The sequence below is a fragment of the Phocoena phocoena genome, chromosome 1, assembly GCF_963924675.1.
Source record: "Phocoena phocoena chromosome 1, mPhoPho1.1, whole genome shotgun sequence".
NCBI classification, from domain to species: Eukaryota; Metazoa; Chordata; class Mammalia; order Artiodactyla; family Phocoenidae; genus Phocoena; species Phocoena phocoena.
Window position 1 is genome coordinate 14,778,875 of NC_089219.1, and position 16,645 is coordinate 14,795,519.

Sequence of the window (16,645 nt, forward strand, 5' to 3'; positions counted from 1 at the left end):
AAAGGGCCGGCTCAGACTCGCACGGAAGGCCAGCCTCTGTGGCAGAGTGGCCACGGGGCACTGACAGCCCCCCGTCCCACCGTTTATGGCCCTGCTCTGCGCGTGAAGCGTTAATTAAAGAGGGACCTCAACAAGTTTTTGGAAATTTATTCTTACCTACTGTACTTTGATCATAATGACATGAAACGGGAAAAAAAATAATTTTTATGTGGTTCACATTTATGAGTTTTTACATAAAGGCTTTTGTGGGTATTTTAAGAATGTGCTAAAATGTTGTCTGAAACCACATAAAGCCATCTGAGGAGTCGCCCGCCAGAACTAACAGCACACACATGGAAGCACTTTAGCTGGCCTTTGTATATTTAATGAGTCAAATAGTATTAATATTGTTTACATGCTAACATGCTATTTCAGTAAGGGGGCTCTGCCATCCCTGGCGACTCGCTCTCGGGCTGCACACGGCAGCATGAACAGGCATCAAGAGTGGCCTGGCGCTGCAAGCAGGCGGCTGAGGGGTTCACCCGGCCGGCCTGTGCTCTGCCCCTCCTCCACAGGGGAGGGAGGGAGGACGGTCCCAGGACCGCTGCCATGGCCCAGCCGCGCTGGGCACAAAAGGGGAGGCCCAGAGGTCTCTGGTCAAGGGGGCAGCTCGGGGAATATCTTTAAAACGTGGACGCCCAAAGACGAAACCCCTGGGCTTTTCTTAGCCCTGGTACCTTCAGGGAGTGAGGGCTGAAATCCACACACACGGTGAGGACGGTGAATGACCTGTTAGCCACAGGGACACAGGGACAGTCTGTGGGGACGCTGCAGAGAAGCCGGCTTGGAAAGTCGAACCAGGGAACAGTGGGGCCTTTCAGAGTTCCAGGAACATCAGTAGGGGAACCGACAGACCGACCCAGACCAACCCGGGAACAATGAGAGGAAAACGCCGCTCTGATGTCCACCCAAGAGTGAACTCTTTCAACCAAGCGCCATCGGCTCCACAGTTGGTGGCTTTCAAGATCTTCCCAGCAGATTAATATATTTTTAAGGCAAATGGAACTGCAGAGAATTCAGACAGCTGGCATTAAGGAGATGGGGGCGCCTGGATTGGCTCCATTAAGTCCCACCATCTGAAAAACAGCATGTTGACCACAACCAGGTTTCATCAACTTCAAAAGACCAGGTCACCAGGGCACTGTGCTGGGTAAGCCAGGAGCCCCAGGCGAGCCCCTCAGGTGGGCTGGCTATTGCCCCGCACAGCCAATCACACTGAAGTGCCTGGGCGAGTTAGACCCTGAACCTGGATCAGCGAAAAGCCTGGGGTGTCAGTGACTCTCTTCTTCCCAGAGAGCTATGTCGTATTCCCCCTGAAATGCACTCCTCCACTTGACCAAAGTCAGCGTCACGCATACAGATTCTAGAACCATAACTCTCCAACCTCAGGACTGCTGGGGAGGAGGAGACAAAAGGGAAAACATAATACTTCATACTCAAAATGACCTACTTCACAAAAGGAAAAAAAACAAAACAAAACCCAAAACCTAGTTGGGCTCCTAAAGCTTTATGGAGTGTTTGAGGCTGAGGTGTGCGTGGAGACCAGGATGGAAACTTGTTTCAGGAATCTGGGCTGTAACCAGGCTTGGCCAACGTGGGGCTGCACATGTAACAGGGAAGCCGGGACTGGAATCGGCTTGGAGGTTGGCCCTCCCTCTTTCCCATCAAATCGCCTCCTGGGAGAATAGCCGGACTTGTGGCTCTGATACAGAGGCCCCAACAGGTAATGAGTCACATGCCATGACCCCCACAAAAGAACCACAGCCAGCACAGATCTGCTGGGAGCAGGGTTCATTCAGACGTGGTCCTTTAGCCGAAAGTGGGCTGGGCAGCCTTCCCGGGACTGGGCAGGAGGCCGGAGCGGACGTGGATCTCTGGCAGCGCGATGACACCTGCGATTCGGAGGACAGGCAGTCACCCCCAAACCCAGACACGTCGGTGGGGGGTGGGGGGGCAGCACAAGGCCACACCCTTAGGTGCTGGAGTGTGAGCTTCTGCAGTCGGCTTCATTAAACAAAGCCAAGAGGAAGGCAAGGGATATTTATGCGGCACCAATGTGGTTTTCTCATTTGTAAGATGAAAACATTGGATCTGAGGCTCACTAGGGTCTCTCCCAGCTCTGACACTCCAGCATCAGGTGGCTGCACGAGGGCCGGTGTGAGGCAGACTGAGTGCCACAGTGCAGATTCCGAACATCTTAAGTTGACCAAAACCTTGCTTACACACCTCCAGCGACAGCCGTCTCCACCATGGTTTTTGGAACGCGTCCCAGAATCTGCCCACGGACACGGGACAGGTATTCTGTAGACATTCCTTCCAGCACACACAGGTGCAATAATCCCCAGAGCAAACATGCCGATCGGCTTAGGCATGCGCGACTTTAATGCCAGTTGCACTTAGACGTGCACATCTGGACCGTGGCTGCGGCGCTTTACAGCCTCGCTTTACGAGGTTTTTATTGTTTTACTTAAAGAGGAATAATGAAGGCCTCTCTGGAAACAATGGTTCTGCTGCAGGGGCCGCCGAGCTGGCCTGGCACCTGACCACACCGTCCGCACTGCATGCCACCCGTGAGCATCCCCTGCCTCTCCGGGCTACCCGTGAACACACTGCCCACCCGGGAGGATGTGGACGCTCAGGGCCTTCCGGAGTTGCCATCGCCATCGCCCAAGAGCTGCCGTTTTTGAGAACCCATTCTGTGTCAGGGGCTTTGCATACATTATTCTACAGTTAAGATGGTGGAAACCCAGAGAGCGAAAGGAATGCACCCAAGTCACACAGCTGAGAACTGGGGAGCTGGCTGCCCCAGAGCCACGTCCTGTTCTCGCGGCCCTGGTTTAGCCTGTGGGGCTGGACTTAGGTAAATTCTCTCTCTCTCTCACACACACACACACACACACACACACGCCGCTGTAAACAATGCTGCCTCAAGTGCAGGAGAAAGTCAGGGAAGGAAGGAAGGGGTACAGCAAGTGGCCAGGAGTCTGGGCAACACCGAGAACCCTGCGCTGGGAGTTCTGGAAGGAGGGCCTCCACTTCAAGGTGGCAGCAGAGGCCCGCTGGCTGAACGGCCGGAGGACCCCCCGCCCTCGATAACGGCCGGAAGTCCCCCCGCCCTCGATAACGGCCGGAAGACCCCCCGCCCTCGACACTCGCACGAAGCAGCTCCCTGGAAGCACAGGTGCCCGGCAGGACCAGGGAGCGCCGCCACCGGAGGAAGCCGGTCCTCGCTTCACCCCAACATGTGCAGCCACATAACCCGAAGCGTGACTGGCTGCCGTACGGTGACAGAACCCAGGAATCCTGGAGGAACCAGAGTCCTTGATGCTGAGTCGGGGATCATGTTTGTAAATGAGCTTGTCTTCTGCATGCTCCTGTTTTCCATTTAACTTTCTTCCAGCAGATGAAAAGCAGACAGCGCGTGCCAAGGCAAGCAGACCCTGGGCACGGCCTCAGGAGCCTGGCGAAGGGGACCCACGTGGACGCACCATCACTGGCCTCCAGGCTGGGGGGCAACGAGTGGCCTGTCTGGACCCTGCGTGCACGGGCTCTGGGAACCGCAGGAAACGCCCCTGCTTCAGAGCAGGGCTCAGAGCAGCTGAAACTTACACCACGAGAGCAGGAAGCGACTCGACCCAACTCACCCCGAAGTAGACAGGGCGTCTCTCCACGCGTCTCCCACTCCATCAAAACAGCGCAGCTGAGGCGACCTTGGCTTCCCCCTTAGCTGCCTCCAGCACTCTCACACCGGCCCAAGACTGGCAGCCGGAGGCCCACAGCCGGCAGGGCGGGTTCCCAGAGGCCCTCCAAATGCGCAGAAGATACAAATAATGTAGGTGGAAACCCAAACACTAATTCTGCTGCCGACAAGCTGAGAGCCAGGCACGACTTCCCCACCTTTACCACGCGGTCCCTGGGGCACAGGATGCGTAGCAAGCGGCACTGTGGCAGGGTCCCTCGGGAGACCTTCAGACACGGGAGAGGCCCTCCACCTCAGGGCAAGGGGGAAAAGGTTCACGCGGCGGGGGCCACCCAGACCTGTGTGAAGGGGCAGGCAGCCAGGCCGACGGCCAGTCCCGATGGTCCAGGTCTCACCTGCCCCAGAACTTTCCTGAACGATTCCATCACCTCACGCTTACTCTGCTCAGTGCTCCCACCCATCTCCCGGCTGGGTTCTGACTCTGGAGACCAAAGGTAACTGGGCCTGGCTGTTTCTGGTGGTGGGAAACACAGGGTAACCTCAACCCACAGGTGTCGCTCAGCCAGACTAGCGGGGGAGCGGTGAGGACCGAGTAGCCAGAGCAAGAGGAGTCCGGGTCAGGTCTCGCACCCCAGCCCCCAAACGACTTCTGGAGGGATCTCTAAGGACGCACAGCCAGAGCTGTCCCACGCACCCCGGGACCCTCCAGACCCTGCCCCAGGTGCTGAGGACTACACCCCAGGCCTGTGCCGGACGAGGGCCCGTGCACCTCTCCGCATGGCTCCTGTCCCCTGGCCACACCAGTGAGCCCCTCCCCACTAGGTTACACGGCTGAGCATGGCTCCCCACGACCACCCGAGCTTCCACGATTTGCTAGGAGGACTCACAGGACTCAGAAGAGTCGTGCTCGCAGCCGTGAGTTATTCCAAGGAGACAGGGCACACGCCGCCGAGGGAGGGAACCGGGTACAGGCTTCCAAGACTGCCCCTGCCCCGCCCCGGGGAGTCACACGAGGTGCGCCTAATTCCCCAGCGACGACGGGCCGGGACGGCGTGTGAAGTGCTGTCCCCGGGGAGCCCCCCCCCGCCCCACGCCTCGGTGCCCAGGGCTCTTACTGCTGAGCTCCTCTGCCTGGCACACACCGCAGCTCCAGACACCAGCACGGAGGCTGCAGTTCTGCACAAACCATAGCGTTTGCGCGACCGTTTCCACGTCATGACTGCTCCTATCAGGGAATGGAACAAAACCTCCCAAATCCAAGGTCCCAGATGCCGGCCAGGCCTGCTCTGGTGATGCTCGTCTGCGACAGGGACGCCCGCTCCAGTCGCCCCACGGCTCCGCCCCGACCACTGCGATAGATGCGGCGCCCAGTTTTTGGTCCTTCTCAGCACTTACCAAAGGGTGCGAGTCCTTTGTTCGTTTGTTCACTTCTTCCCCTGTGTACCTCCTCACCCCTGCTGGGCCCAAGGGGCCCGCCTGACCCACCCCCATGGCACCTGCAGTGCTCAGTGCAGGGCAGGCTCTCGGGAAGTATTTGTGGCTCCATCCTAAGTACTCTCTCCCGTCACCGCAGACGGGAACTACTTCACTCCATTCCTGAAACAGATTTACTCAAGGTCTTGCTGCGGCCTATGGCAGAGCCCCACCAGAACCCGAAGCCTCCTAACGCGGCCTGCTGCCTCGCCATGTCTGCACCAAAACCACCCCCCAGCCACAATAAAAAACACATCCACACAGGTCACTGCTGCAGGACGAGGATAATTCTGTCACACTCGAAGGCGTGAGCGGACACCACGAGTGCAAGGTGAGCCTTGGGAACAGCGCCTCACTGACTGCCCTCACCCACCCCCACCCCCACCCAAGATGGGCAGTGGCATCTTGCCGACAGATAAGCAAACAGAGGCCAGAAAGCGGACCACTCGCCCCAAGTCAGTGAGTAAGGGCAGACCAGAGAATCAAGGTCAAGTCTCTTTCAAAGCCCAGGCCCTCCCCCACTCTGCAGCCTGACGCGGACACAGTGACTTCTGCTGGGAGGTGTCTGTGCCTGCTGCCAGGGTGTCCCCACCGACCACCAGTTAGCTGCTTCCCATACTTCTGCTACCTCCATTTCATCAGAAAGCCTCCCGCTGCCACCTACGATTCCCATCAGGACTGAAACACTGAAACTCTCCAGGCCCAATGCTCACATCCCAGGAAGGGGCAGCCCCGGGGAGCCCAGGGTGAGAGGTCTGAGACGGCAGCTGGGAACATGGAGTTTCAAGGACCCAAGAAACCAAGGCAACAAACTTTCTCCGCACAGGAACACGGATGCCCTGCCTTCGCTGGGCTGGTGTCGCTCAAACGTCACGTGACAGAGGCGCAGAGAATGGAAGGAAGGAGCGGAAGCAGCCACAACTGTGACCCGGTCCCAGCGGGGGAGAGGAGGCGGGCAGCCACGGGAAGGCCCATCTGCCAGCGCCCGGCCGCTGCCGGAGAGGCTCGCAGGCTCTGGGGCTGCCACAGGGACGCCAGCCTTGTTTCACTCTGTAAACGTCTTCCAGACAAGAAGGGCTGATTAGGAAACCTAATTAAGGCTTTTGAAGATTATCTCAGACCCGAAGCAAAGGAAGAACACAAAATGCCTTCCCGCCCCGCTCCCCCACCCCCTAGACTCTGGCCTTCGTTAAGCTTTGATTTCAATCAATTGCACACCCACTAAAATTAACTTATAAGGCCAATAAATTGCAACCGCATGTTTGAAGGTATTGTCTGCTGCAAGCCAAGAGCCAAGGACCGCAGAGCGCGGGGCAAGATGCCTGGCACAGATGGGAGCAATCATCTCTGAAAGAAAGCAGTGCCAGCCCCTTCGGTCAGAACATCTGGTCTCAACAGAACCTGGGCCGACAGAGGACCCAGGGTGAAAGCCAGAGTGGGGAAGGTTTCCCATCTTCTCTGGGAAGCTGAAAACGCAAAGCACTGATCGTGGGGTTCATGGCAGCCAGCTGGTGGCTCACACCACAAATAAGATGTTTCTCTGGCGGCTGCAAGTGCTGACCCTCTACTAAGTCTCTCCCAAGAAAGATGGCTCACTTAGGTCACGTGATGAGGTCCTGTGACCGACGAGCTACCCCAGGCTTAAGGCCTGAGAAAGCAGAGACAACTCTGCCAAGAGAGCAGTGACCCTGTGAGCCAGCCACCCGAGAGGAGGCCCTTTCTGCGACCTCTCCCTCTTCCCCAGGGGCTAACTGAGCCAGCCCATGAATTAGAGCCAGGAAACCATCTTGGGGCTTGGCAGAGAATGAGAGTAGCCTGGATGTCGGCGACCAAGGTGGGAGGGCTTGCGGGGAGAGAAGTGATGACGTTCCAGATGACTGGAGAGTCGATCAGGACTTCGCCCAGCGCCAGCACTCCAGCAAAACCTGCCTGTCATCTCCTGAGCATTTTCGGCAAATGGACAATTTTTAATCTAAGATCAGAGCTGTGCTATCAACGGTTGCTTAACAGTTATTCTCTTGGGGAAAAGTTACCACCACAATCCCTTTCTGTCACTGGTGACGGCAAAGAAGGAAATCAGTAAATGTGGGAGGGCGAGAACGTGGCAGGGACCTGGGAGGAGCGGGGGGAAGCCAGGAACTGGGGGGCTTCGAAGGAATCATGCAGAACACACAGCTCACCTCCCTGGGCCCCTACGCGCCACTTGCCCACCTCGGGAAAGGAGCTGTGCTCCAAGCTGCTGGCACTTTTAAGCTATGTGGAGAAATGCTGTGCACAGGCAGGAGAGAGGGGGGCCACATCCCCACCGGAGCTGCAAGCCAGAGGGCCTGTTCGTCAGTGTGTCCCTGGCCTGGCCGCTCATTCGGACCACACCAGTTCCACATCCCAATTCCCTACGAAGTCAAAACCTTTACAGCCCCAGGGATCAAAGCCCAGAGCCCGAGGACAGAAGCCAAGGCTTTCCCTCGGGATGCTGGGGAAGAAGCTTTTCTCTCTCACGGCAGAGAGAAGCCCCCTTTGCCCAGTCTAGATCGCATCTCAGCTGGCTCCACGCTCCCCGAGGTCTCCTTCCACTCATCGTGTTAAGGAGAACATCAGGAGGAAGAAAAAGGCTGACGGGCCAGGACCAGCACAGGAGGAAGCGGAACCAGGAAGCTGTCTTCACTACCGTGGCTGCAGGTTCAGTCTTAAGGCACAGCCAACGGTTGGGGAGGGGGAGAGGTCCACGCCGGAGGAGGACGTGGCAGGAAAGAGCACCTTAGGCCTCTTTGTTTTGTTTCTTCTTTTTTTCCTTTTCCTTTTTTCCCTGTGCCACACAGCTTGTGAGATTTTAGTTCCCCAACCAGGGGGTTGAAGCCGGGCCCTCAGCAGTGAGAGCGCAGAGACCTAACCACTGGACTGCCAGGGACTTCCCCGTTTTTCTTCTGTCAAACCTGCAGCCCTTCAGAAGCCAACAAACCTCTGTGAGCTGAGTTCAGTGCCGCCTTCTCAGTGTAGGGAGAGGGTCCTTCCTGCTAGGAGTCGCGGAACAAGGAGCCCCCAAAGGCTCCTTACAGCACAGCTGCTCCCGCAACACAAGGGGGTTCTAATTCTAAGCCCGAGGGCCAGAGTCTGGCAGCTTTCAGTCATTTGAGGTGGGGACTGGTCGAGAGGCCGGAGCACAAGCCAAACTCAGTCGTAACTCTGCAATCCAGCAGGGTCCCAGCATTCACAAACACCAGGGGGGTGGGGTGTCAGGAGGAGTTAAAGTCGGGCCTAGTACAGGGGATGGGCCTGCTCAGCCCCCGGGGGGCACAGGCCAAGCCCCACTTTGGAGCGGGGCACCCTGGAGCGGCAGCTGTCCGCATCCAGCCCTCCTGGGAGCAACGGTGTGCCCGTCCTCTCCTGGCGGCGTCCTTCCGATCACTCTCTCTTCCTTCTGGCAGGGCTGGGTCTGCCCGAGGCTCTGGCACCCCTCGGCAAGCCCAGGACACGGGCCATCCTGCCGGCTGCTCGGGCAGCAACTTGGCAACCAGAGCCAGCGGATGTGAGGCAGGGTCGGGGAGCCTCCCCTCAGAGGAAATGCTGCCTGAGTCCACGTGTCCACGTGAAAGGCAGGCAGGTGGAAGAATCCATGGAGGAGCGCTGTGGCTTCCTTCACTGGGATGACAGCAAAGGAGTCTTCCTTCCCGCGGGAAGACGTCTACACTGCGGAGGGGCAGAGATGAAGCATAAAGAGGAAGGCATGACCTACTGCCCCTGCCTCCCTTGGAACCATCTGGTCCAGGTCCCCAGAAAACCTGGAGCGACCACTGGCCTGTGCTGCTCAAGGCCTCCGAGCCCCTCACTCATCTCCGTCTGCTCCAGAACCACAGGGGGAAGAGCTCAGGCTCTGGCCCTGCCCAGGTCACTGACACGGCCACTAACAAGTCACAGGGCACTCTGACGATGGGGACTTCCAGAGGTGAGCAAGGTATTGGGAGGGAGGGGGCAGGGAAGGAGGAAGGGAAAGGAAGGAAGGAAGGAAAAAGGAGACTTGCATTCGTAATTATTAGACCAGAAATGAGTTGGCTCATCAAGTGTGGTGCAGCTGGGAAAATGGTCCTCACGTACGGCCTCAGGAGGGGGCGTCCTCAGGACACTGATAACACACGGTGCTTTGAAACTGCTGACTCTGGTTGCCCAATGACAGCTCTAGCCAGCCCGGTGGCCTGAGGTTGCTGAGACAGGGAGAACCGGGCCTCCCCTCACATACAAGGGCATGAAGGGCCTCCTGCCCTCCTCTGTGGGCGCCCCCCGCAGGCCTTGTACTCTCTCCTCCCACACGGAAAAGCACACTGATGCCGCTGGGGACAGATGGCATTCTCTGGGCCAGGATTCCACCTCTACAGACCATCCCAGAACCTCTGGGGCTGGCTTGTCCTGTTAGATCCGCCACTGGGTGGAGGAAGCTGTCCTTTCACCCCCTCCCCAAGCCCCCGCAGCCCCGCTCACCTTTACAGGAGAGGGCAGGCCCATGCAGAGCCCCAGAGAAATACGGGTCATTAAGGCTTAACGCCACCTTCAAAGTGGACGCTCGCCCAGGCAGGGGAGCCTTCTCAGGAGGCGGTGCAGAGAGTCAGACCTAGGGTACGAGCCCAGCTCCTGCCGTTTCCTAGCGGATTAACCACTGGCGGACTTCTCTGAGCGTCGGTTTCATCGTCTGTTAAATGAGGTAACTCCCACTTACCCTACAGAGTCGCTGTAAGGATTGGGGGATCACAGTGAAGACTTTTTAATGGTGATGGGGAAAGGCTCACGATGTTAGGCCAGTCAAGATCCCACAGAAGGCACACGTCTAAGACTGACCACGTGTCATTATACACGTGAACCAGCGAGACAGGAGGGAGCAAGGAGTCAGAGACGACACGGGCCTCTTCCCCGGGCCTGGGCCCAAGCGGCAGCACAGGGCACCAGCACGTCTGCATCGCTTTATTCGGGAAATCACAGCCCAAATGTTTAGCCTCTAAGAAACCAGTACCAGCCTCGTTCTGATCCTTGGAGCCGCCGGCACAGGCAGCCCTCTGCCCAGACCACTCCTTTCCGGCCCGGGCGTCACTCTATTGTTTGTCCTCCCACAGTGGACGCACCGCACAGGCAGGGACGTGGCCCTCCATACTCAAGGCCAGTGCCCCAGGGCTTGGCAAGCAAACACTCAAACATCAGTCAGGTAGATGGATAACTGTTGGACTCTGGAGTTGGATAAGGACGCTTTCATGCTGGACCATAACATGCGAAATATGTTACTGGCTGTGTGAAGCTGGGCAAGTGACTTCACCTCCCTGAACCTGTCAACTCAGTTGTAAAATGGGGACAATCCTCTTCCACAGGCTGATGTGAAGATCAAATAAGACTGAGAGGCAGCGAACACTGTGCTCGCCCAGCCACTGGCTGGTAACTGCTGTTATTACCGTTGCTATCTCATTATCAATATTATCATGACCCCAGGAAACTGATTCCACTTGGGAATTCTTATTTAGCAGCTGGATAGGCTTCTTGCCAAATGGCCAGGTAAGACCAACTACAAATAAACCAGAGGTGACAGCAACGAGGAAATCTCTCAGCATCACTGGAAGAGGAGCTATTCTACCACAGGGCAAATTTCTAGACATAAGAACCCTTTAATCAGTGAATTCACTCTAATGGTGAAAATCAATAAGTTGTGGAAACTTCAGGCAAATATGGACTCAAGTCCTAGCTCTTCGCCTCTGTGTCCTGTGCTGAGTCATTTAGCCCCTGGGAACCTCAATCTCCTCATCTGTAAAAAAAAAAAAAAAAAAAAAAAAAAAAAAAAAAAAAAAAGGGAAAATCATCTCCCCCAGAGGTTCTTGAAAGGATTAAAGATAATGTATATACACTACTGGCCCGTGACAGATACTGCAGATAAAGCCGATTCACACACTGACGCATCCGGGAGCTACCGAAATGTTCAGGGCCATTTGTTCATGGTTTCCTCAGAGCTTCTGCTTGTGTGTTGTGGGTCTTTTTGTCTGCCCGTGTGTCAGACTGAAAAGTGTCACTTTTCCTCCCAAACCAGCTTGTAAAGTAAATTCTTTATTATATGCGTTACATCAAATCTGCTAAAAACTGGAAAACCACGCCAACTGTCTGCAAGATGGAGACCTGAAACTCCTTCTTGAAGTGTAACAACACCAGCTTTCAGACAGTGATTTCAGCCGTTCAGATGCTTCATTTCTCTCATTTCCATTTTCTTTCCTATATCCTAGGTCAGGTCAGGGAGGACACCCTGTAGACCGAAGGCCAATTCCCACCTACCTCAAGCCTCAAGAAGATGGTTTTACATTTTTAAAGGATAATATATACATAAAAAAGAAAGAACAAAGAAAAAGTGATAGAGACTTGTGTAGCCTGTAAAGTCTAAAATGTTTACGATCTGGCCCTTTGCAGGAGTGTATGCCACGCCCTCCCCAAAGGACTGAATTTGTACTGAGGTAGCATTGCATGTATTACGGTTTTGTTACACTTTCAATACAGAACTTAATTTAAAATGAGAGTCTACAGATTAAGAAAAAACGCTTCAGAGGATAACCTGCTTTGGAGCCTTTCCTTGCAAGGCGGATTAATTAAGTGTTCACCTTTCTGGTGGTGTGGAGGGACTGGACGGAAGCAGAAAGCAGGTGCAGCGAAAACACTTCCCAAAGTGCAGGCTGAGGCCCCCCAAAACTCGGGAGTCAGCAAAATGTTGGCTCAGAGGTGGCTGCCCAAGGCCCGCTGTTTACGGACCTCGACTCCTCCCGCCCTGGTGACTGGTCTGGAAGCAGGTGCCCTGAGCTCCAGGCAAGAACAGAGTCGGGGCAGGCAGTGCAGTGAAAACCAGAGGGGCCTTTGGAGACAGACGGAGCCGGGTTCGATTCCTCACTCTGCCTCTTGCCTTTTGGACAAACACCTTAATCTTTGTGAACTTTGATTTCTTCATCTGGGAAATAGGGACTAAAACAGTGACCACATTTGTGAGGATTTAAGGATTTAAGACGACGTGTATGAAATATCTGGCACTGAGTCTTGCACACGGGAGGTGCCGTCCCAATGGCACCGGCTGTTCCTGAGAGGCACGATGCAGAGTACTGCCCGGGCAAGGTAGCAGCAGCCTCTCACGACTGACCCGACGACCAGGCTCGGGCCCGGCGCCCTGCTGGGGGAGCTCAGAACTTTTACTAGTTAGGCCAGCCAGGTGGCAGGTCTAAGGGAGACGACTTGGCCTCGCATTTCATCTATGAACTACCTATCAAAAGAGCTGCGGGGCAAAGGGAGTCCGTAACTCACAGGTCTCGGTACTGGTCAAAGGCATTGTTGGCTTCCACCTCCAGCTTCCTCAGCCGAGCAGAAGGCATGGCCCCATCTTCCAAAGGAGGGTCATACTTGTTACTCCACGGTGACCTGGAGGGGAGGAGGAGAAGGATATCACATGAGTCGTTCCAGTGAGCCATCGGCCCAAGCCCCAGCTTCTGAAACGTCAGAGGAAAAGCCATTATCCACAGGCCCTGGGCATAGACACGGCTCTCTCAAGGTTTGCAGAGCAACGGCTCAGATTCCATCTGACCTGGGTATGAACCCCAGGCTCCAACTCTCACCAGCTGTGCATTTCCAACAGGTGTCTTGACTTCTCTGAGCCTCCCTTTCCTTATGTGCAAACTGAGGCTACTATTTACCCACAGGGCTGCTTTGAGGAGCACAGGAGAAAAGTATTGATACATCAAGTGCCTAAATTAGAGATGAGCATATAGTAAGTGCTCAACAAATGGGACTTCTTTCTCACCCTTTTAAAATTTTTCCTTTGTTCTCACCATTGTTTTGATCAATAGAGGCCCCTCTCTCCTCCCTGGCCTGCTGGCAGCTCTGGAGAAACTCTTACTCCTCAAAGATCTTCTTACACGATTAAGGATTAAGAAGAGAGCTGTCAGTTATGGAAGCAGCAGGAGAGCCAGTCCCATGGGGAAAGGCTGACCACACGTAAGAAAACCTGAGGGACAGAGTTCTCCCCGTGAACAGAGGACGGCCTTCCAGCCTCCAAGGGCTGTGCACACAAAGAAGACTGTGAAGTAATGAGAACCAGCCTCACTTTTTCCAGCCCGAAGTCTTGCTGCATTTTTAAAAATGTATTTTGCCACATCAGGAAAGCATTTAATCACAGAGAGTGCTGGCAGGGGGGTTATAAGGGAAATAGCCACTCATTAATTCCCACAGGTGGAGTTCACAGAGCTGGGGGTTCAAAGAAAGAGAATTAAAAAGGTGAGGGGTGGGGGGGCGGGGGCTTGCCTGGTGGCTCAGTGGTTAAGAATCCGCCTGCCAATGCAGGGGACACGGGTTCGAGCCCTGGTCCGGGAAGATCCCACATGCCGCAGAGCAACTAAGCCCGCTCGCCACAACTACTGAGCCCGCGTGCCACGACTACCGAGCCCGTGTGCCTAGAGTCCGTGCTCTGGAACAAGAGAAGCCGCTGCAATGAGAAGCCCGCGCAGCGCAACGAAGAGTAGCCCCCGCTCGCTGCAACTAGAGAAAGCCCGTGTGCAACGAAGACCCAGCACAGCCAAAAAAAAAACAAGGTGAGAGGGCAAAAGAAAGGAGGAGAGGACCATCTGGAATTCGGACAAAGCTCTTCACATTCTGCGGCATAAACACCTTGACATGTCCACGGTAAGAAACCCCACTGCCTCTCCCGTCTCCCCCCCGACGACACCACTTCACATCACTGAGGGCTGAAAAGAACCTTCTGATTTAGGATTGTTGGTAAGGGAAGAAAGGCCTCACTGCCTCCCGAAGCCCAGTTTTAACTAGTTCTGTGCACAAACATCTTTCTTCGTGGTAACTGATGCCTGGCACCTACCTCAGCAGACCATGTCAAGTCAGCTGGGCGACCTCTTCTCCCAGCCACCCTCAGGCAGGGGTCCCAGCTTTCTTGGCTGCTGGTCCACAAACGTAAGTGGGGGAAGAGTTGCTGTGCTTGGTGTCCCAAAAGGGCCTCATGCAGCAGCTGCCCAGGCCACCTCAAAGCAGAAGGTGCTTGGAAACCCTTCTTTCCACACCCGCCCCTGACCTTACTCACCAGTGTCGGGAGAGACTGTGCAGCGATGGGCTGAAACGCTCCCCACTGCCCCGTGACCAGCAGCCAGCTCTTGTGGTCACACTGGGTTGCGCACAGACCACAGCAAACAAAGGGCTGTTGGACAAGCCAGGACCCCACCTGGCGAGAAAAGCAGGCGAGAAGCCGACGCCGGGCACCCTCTCACGCTCCCCGAGGCCTCTCCCTCCCTGGGCAGGGTTGACACATCCATCATCGCTGCGTTCACCCCTCACAACAGTGCTGCCCGACAGAACTTTCCCCGACAACAGAAATGTTCTGTATCTGCGCTGTCCCAAACGGTAGCCACTAGCTTCGTGTGGCTCCGGAGTACTTGCGTGACTGAGGAACCGAATTTTAAATTTTACTGAACTTGAATTCATTTAGACGGTCAGCTTTAGAACCTTAGCTCCCAGAGGGCAAGAGTTGTGTCTGTCTTGCTCTCCACTGTTTGCTCAGCACCTGGAACAGTGCCTGGTGCTCAACCACGTGCTCAGGAGAAAAAAAAGGCAGAGGAATGAGTGAATGATCTCGCACCCGACACAAAGCCGAAGTAACCACTGCCCCCGCCTGTCCCCTCACTCCCACACAGATGTCGGTTCCTGCAGCGGTCACATCCCTGCCCTTGACAACGAGAGCGCTCCAGGCAGAAGCGTGTGCAGTCTGCCCTCGCACCCCGGCACCCAACACACAGCTCGTGGGCTGAAGCTTTCCAGCGCGGGGTGGGGAGGAAAGGACACACGGCACTCCTGCAGGTGTTCCTCCAAACCAACAGAGATGGAGCAACTTTCTGCTTTTTCTGCTGAGGGACACCTAAGCATTTAAAAAAAAAAAAGAAAGAAAAAGAAAAAAGAAAATCAAAGAAGACCTCTTACCAGACCCAGAGACAAAGATGAAGTTGCAGAGTGCTGTCACCACCACTGTTTATTTGTAAACTACACTTGGTACCTCACCTCCACTCACCGAGGGGAGTGCAGAGGAAGCTGAGCGGGAGAATCTAAACTCCCCACCTGCCCTGCGGCTCCTCAAGACCCCAAGACTCTCCTCAGCACACTCTGAGGTCTCTGACTTCTATTTCCACGGTTACACGGCCATTGCTGTCCTGGGGGCCCGGAAGTCCCACCCCTACTGGCTTTCATTTAAAGGCGACCTGATTAGACGTAAGAGCTGATCTCTCTTGAAGACTGGGGGTCTGGAATTTTCAAGACATATCTCTCCCTGCTCACAGACGACAGCGTTTCAAGCCGTTAGTCCTGGAGCCGGGGTAATTGTAGCCGGGGGAAAGATCATAACATTACTCAGAATATCCTGAGTGGAAGGAAGGGGCACTCAGAACACATTTTAAGAGCTTAAATGGAGGCCATTTGAAAAAAGACAGATGGACAGGAACGCTTAGATTTCAGAAGTCAGGCCTTTCATTTCTCTCAGAGAATGCTTTTCGTTTCAGCTAACAGGTTTCAAACAGTGCTGCTGGCAAACCGTCACACCATAAGGATCTTATTTAAGCAAACGATCAGACACAGGACAGAAATGTGTGGAGAAACTCAGAAGACCTTGAAGTTTTATACCGAGAAGAGAAAAAAAAGGAAAGCCCTGTGCCCTGACAGCCGGGACTCTTCTTCAGCTGAAGACCCCCAGGCCCCCTACGGAGCCCCAGGAATGCAGGTGGGAGCCAGCAGGGCGACCTGGAGGTACCACATCCTGGGAAAGCCTGGCCTGGGCATGGACTGGAAATGATTCCAGCCTTCCACAGGCTGCTGGGCAACAGCTGCCTCACACAGCAAGCCCAAATTTTCAGGTGGAACAAAGAAATATGACGACGATGTTGAAGAAGCAAGACTCAGCTCCGGGCCCCCCTCTTCCAGGGTGTGTCCCCTGAACCCCATGCCTGGTGAAGCTGCTCATCCTTTGGCCATGGGCTCCCTGGCTTGTCAGCCCACTTAGCACCCTGAGGGACCTCTCCCTTGGTGAACTAGACCTGGCCATATGCCCACAACCGGGACAGTGGCTGGCGCTCCAAGGCTGAGCCTGATCTGCCTCAGGGCTTGTCTCACCACCTTGGAGCTGGATGCCCACCTCTGCACCTCCATCTCCACACAGACCGCCGGGAACTCAAGACTGCCCACAGCCTAGCCGACTCTCCACGTCCACCCGATGGGCATCTGAAGTTTTAAAACGCCTCCAAATCAGTCCCTCCCAGAGCCTTCCTCACCTCGAGAGTCAGTGACCCCACCTTCCAGCTGCTCGTCTGCCCCACCCCCGCACCTGCAAACACTGCTGGCTCTACTTTTTTTTTTTTTTGCGGTACGCGGGCCTCTCACTGCTGTGGCCTCTCC

General features: G+C 55.3%; 1 protein-coding gene across 3 annotated transcripts in view; it reads right to left on the minus strand.

Moving 5' to 3' along the window:
* CAPZB (capping actin protein of muscle Z-line subunit beta) overlaps window positions 1-16,645 on the minus strand; it is a 133,961-nt gene that overhangs the window by 22,949 nt on the left and 94,367 nt on the right. For all 3 annotated transcript variants that reach the window (XM_065894041.1, XM_065894031.1, XM_065894049.1), the window contains one exon: window positions 12,515-12,628. In XM_065894041.1, the coding sequence (XP_065750113.1) occupies window positions 12,515-12,628 (114 nt within the window). The remainder of the gene's footprint in view (window positions 1-12,514; window positions 12,629-16,645) is intronic.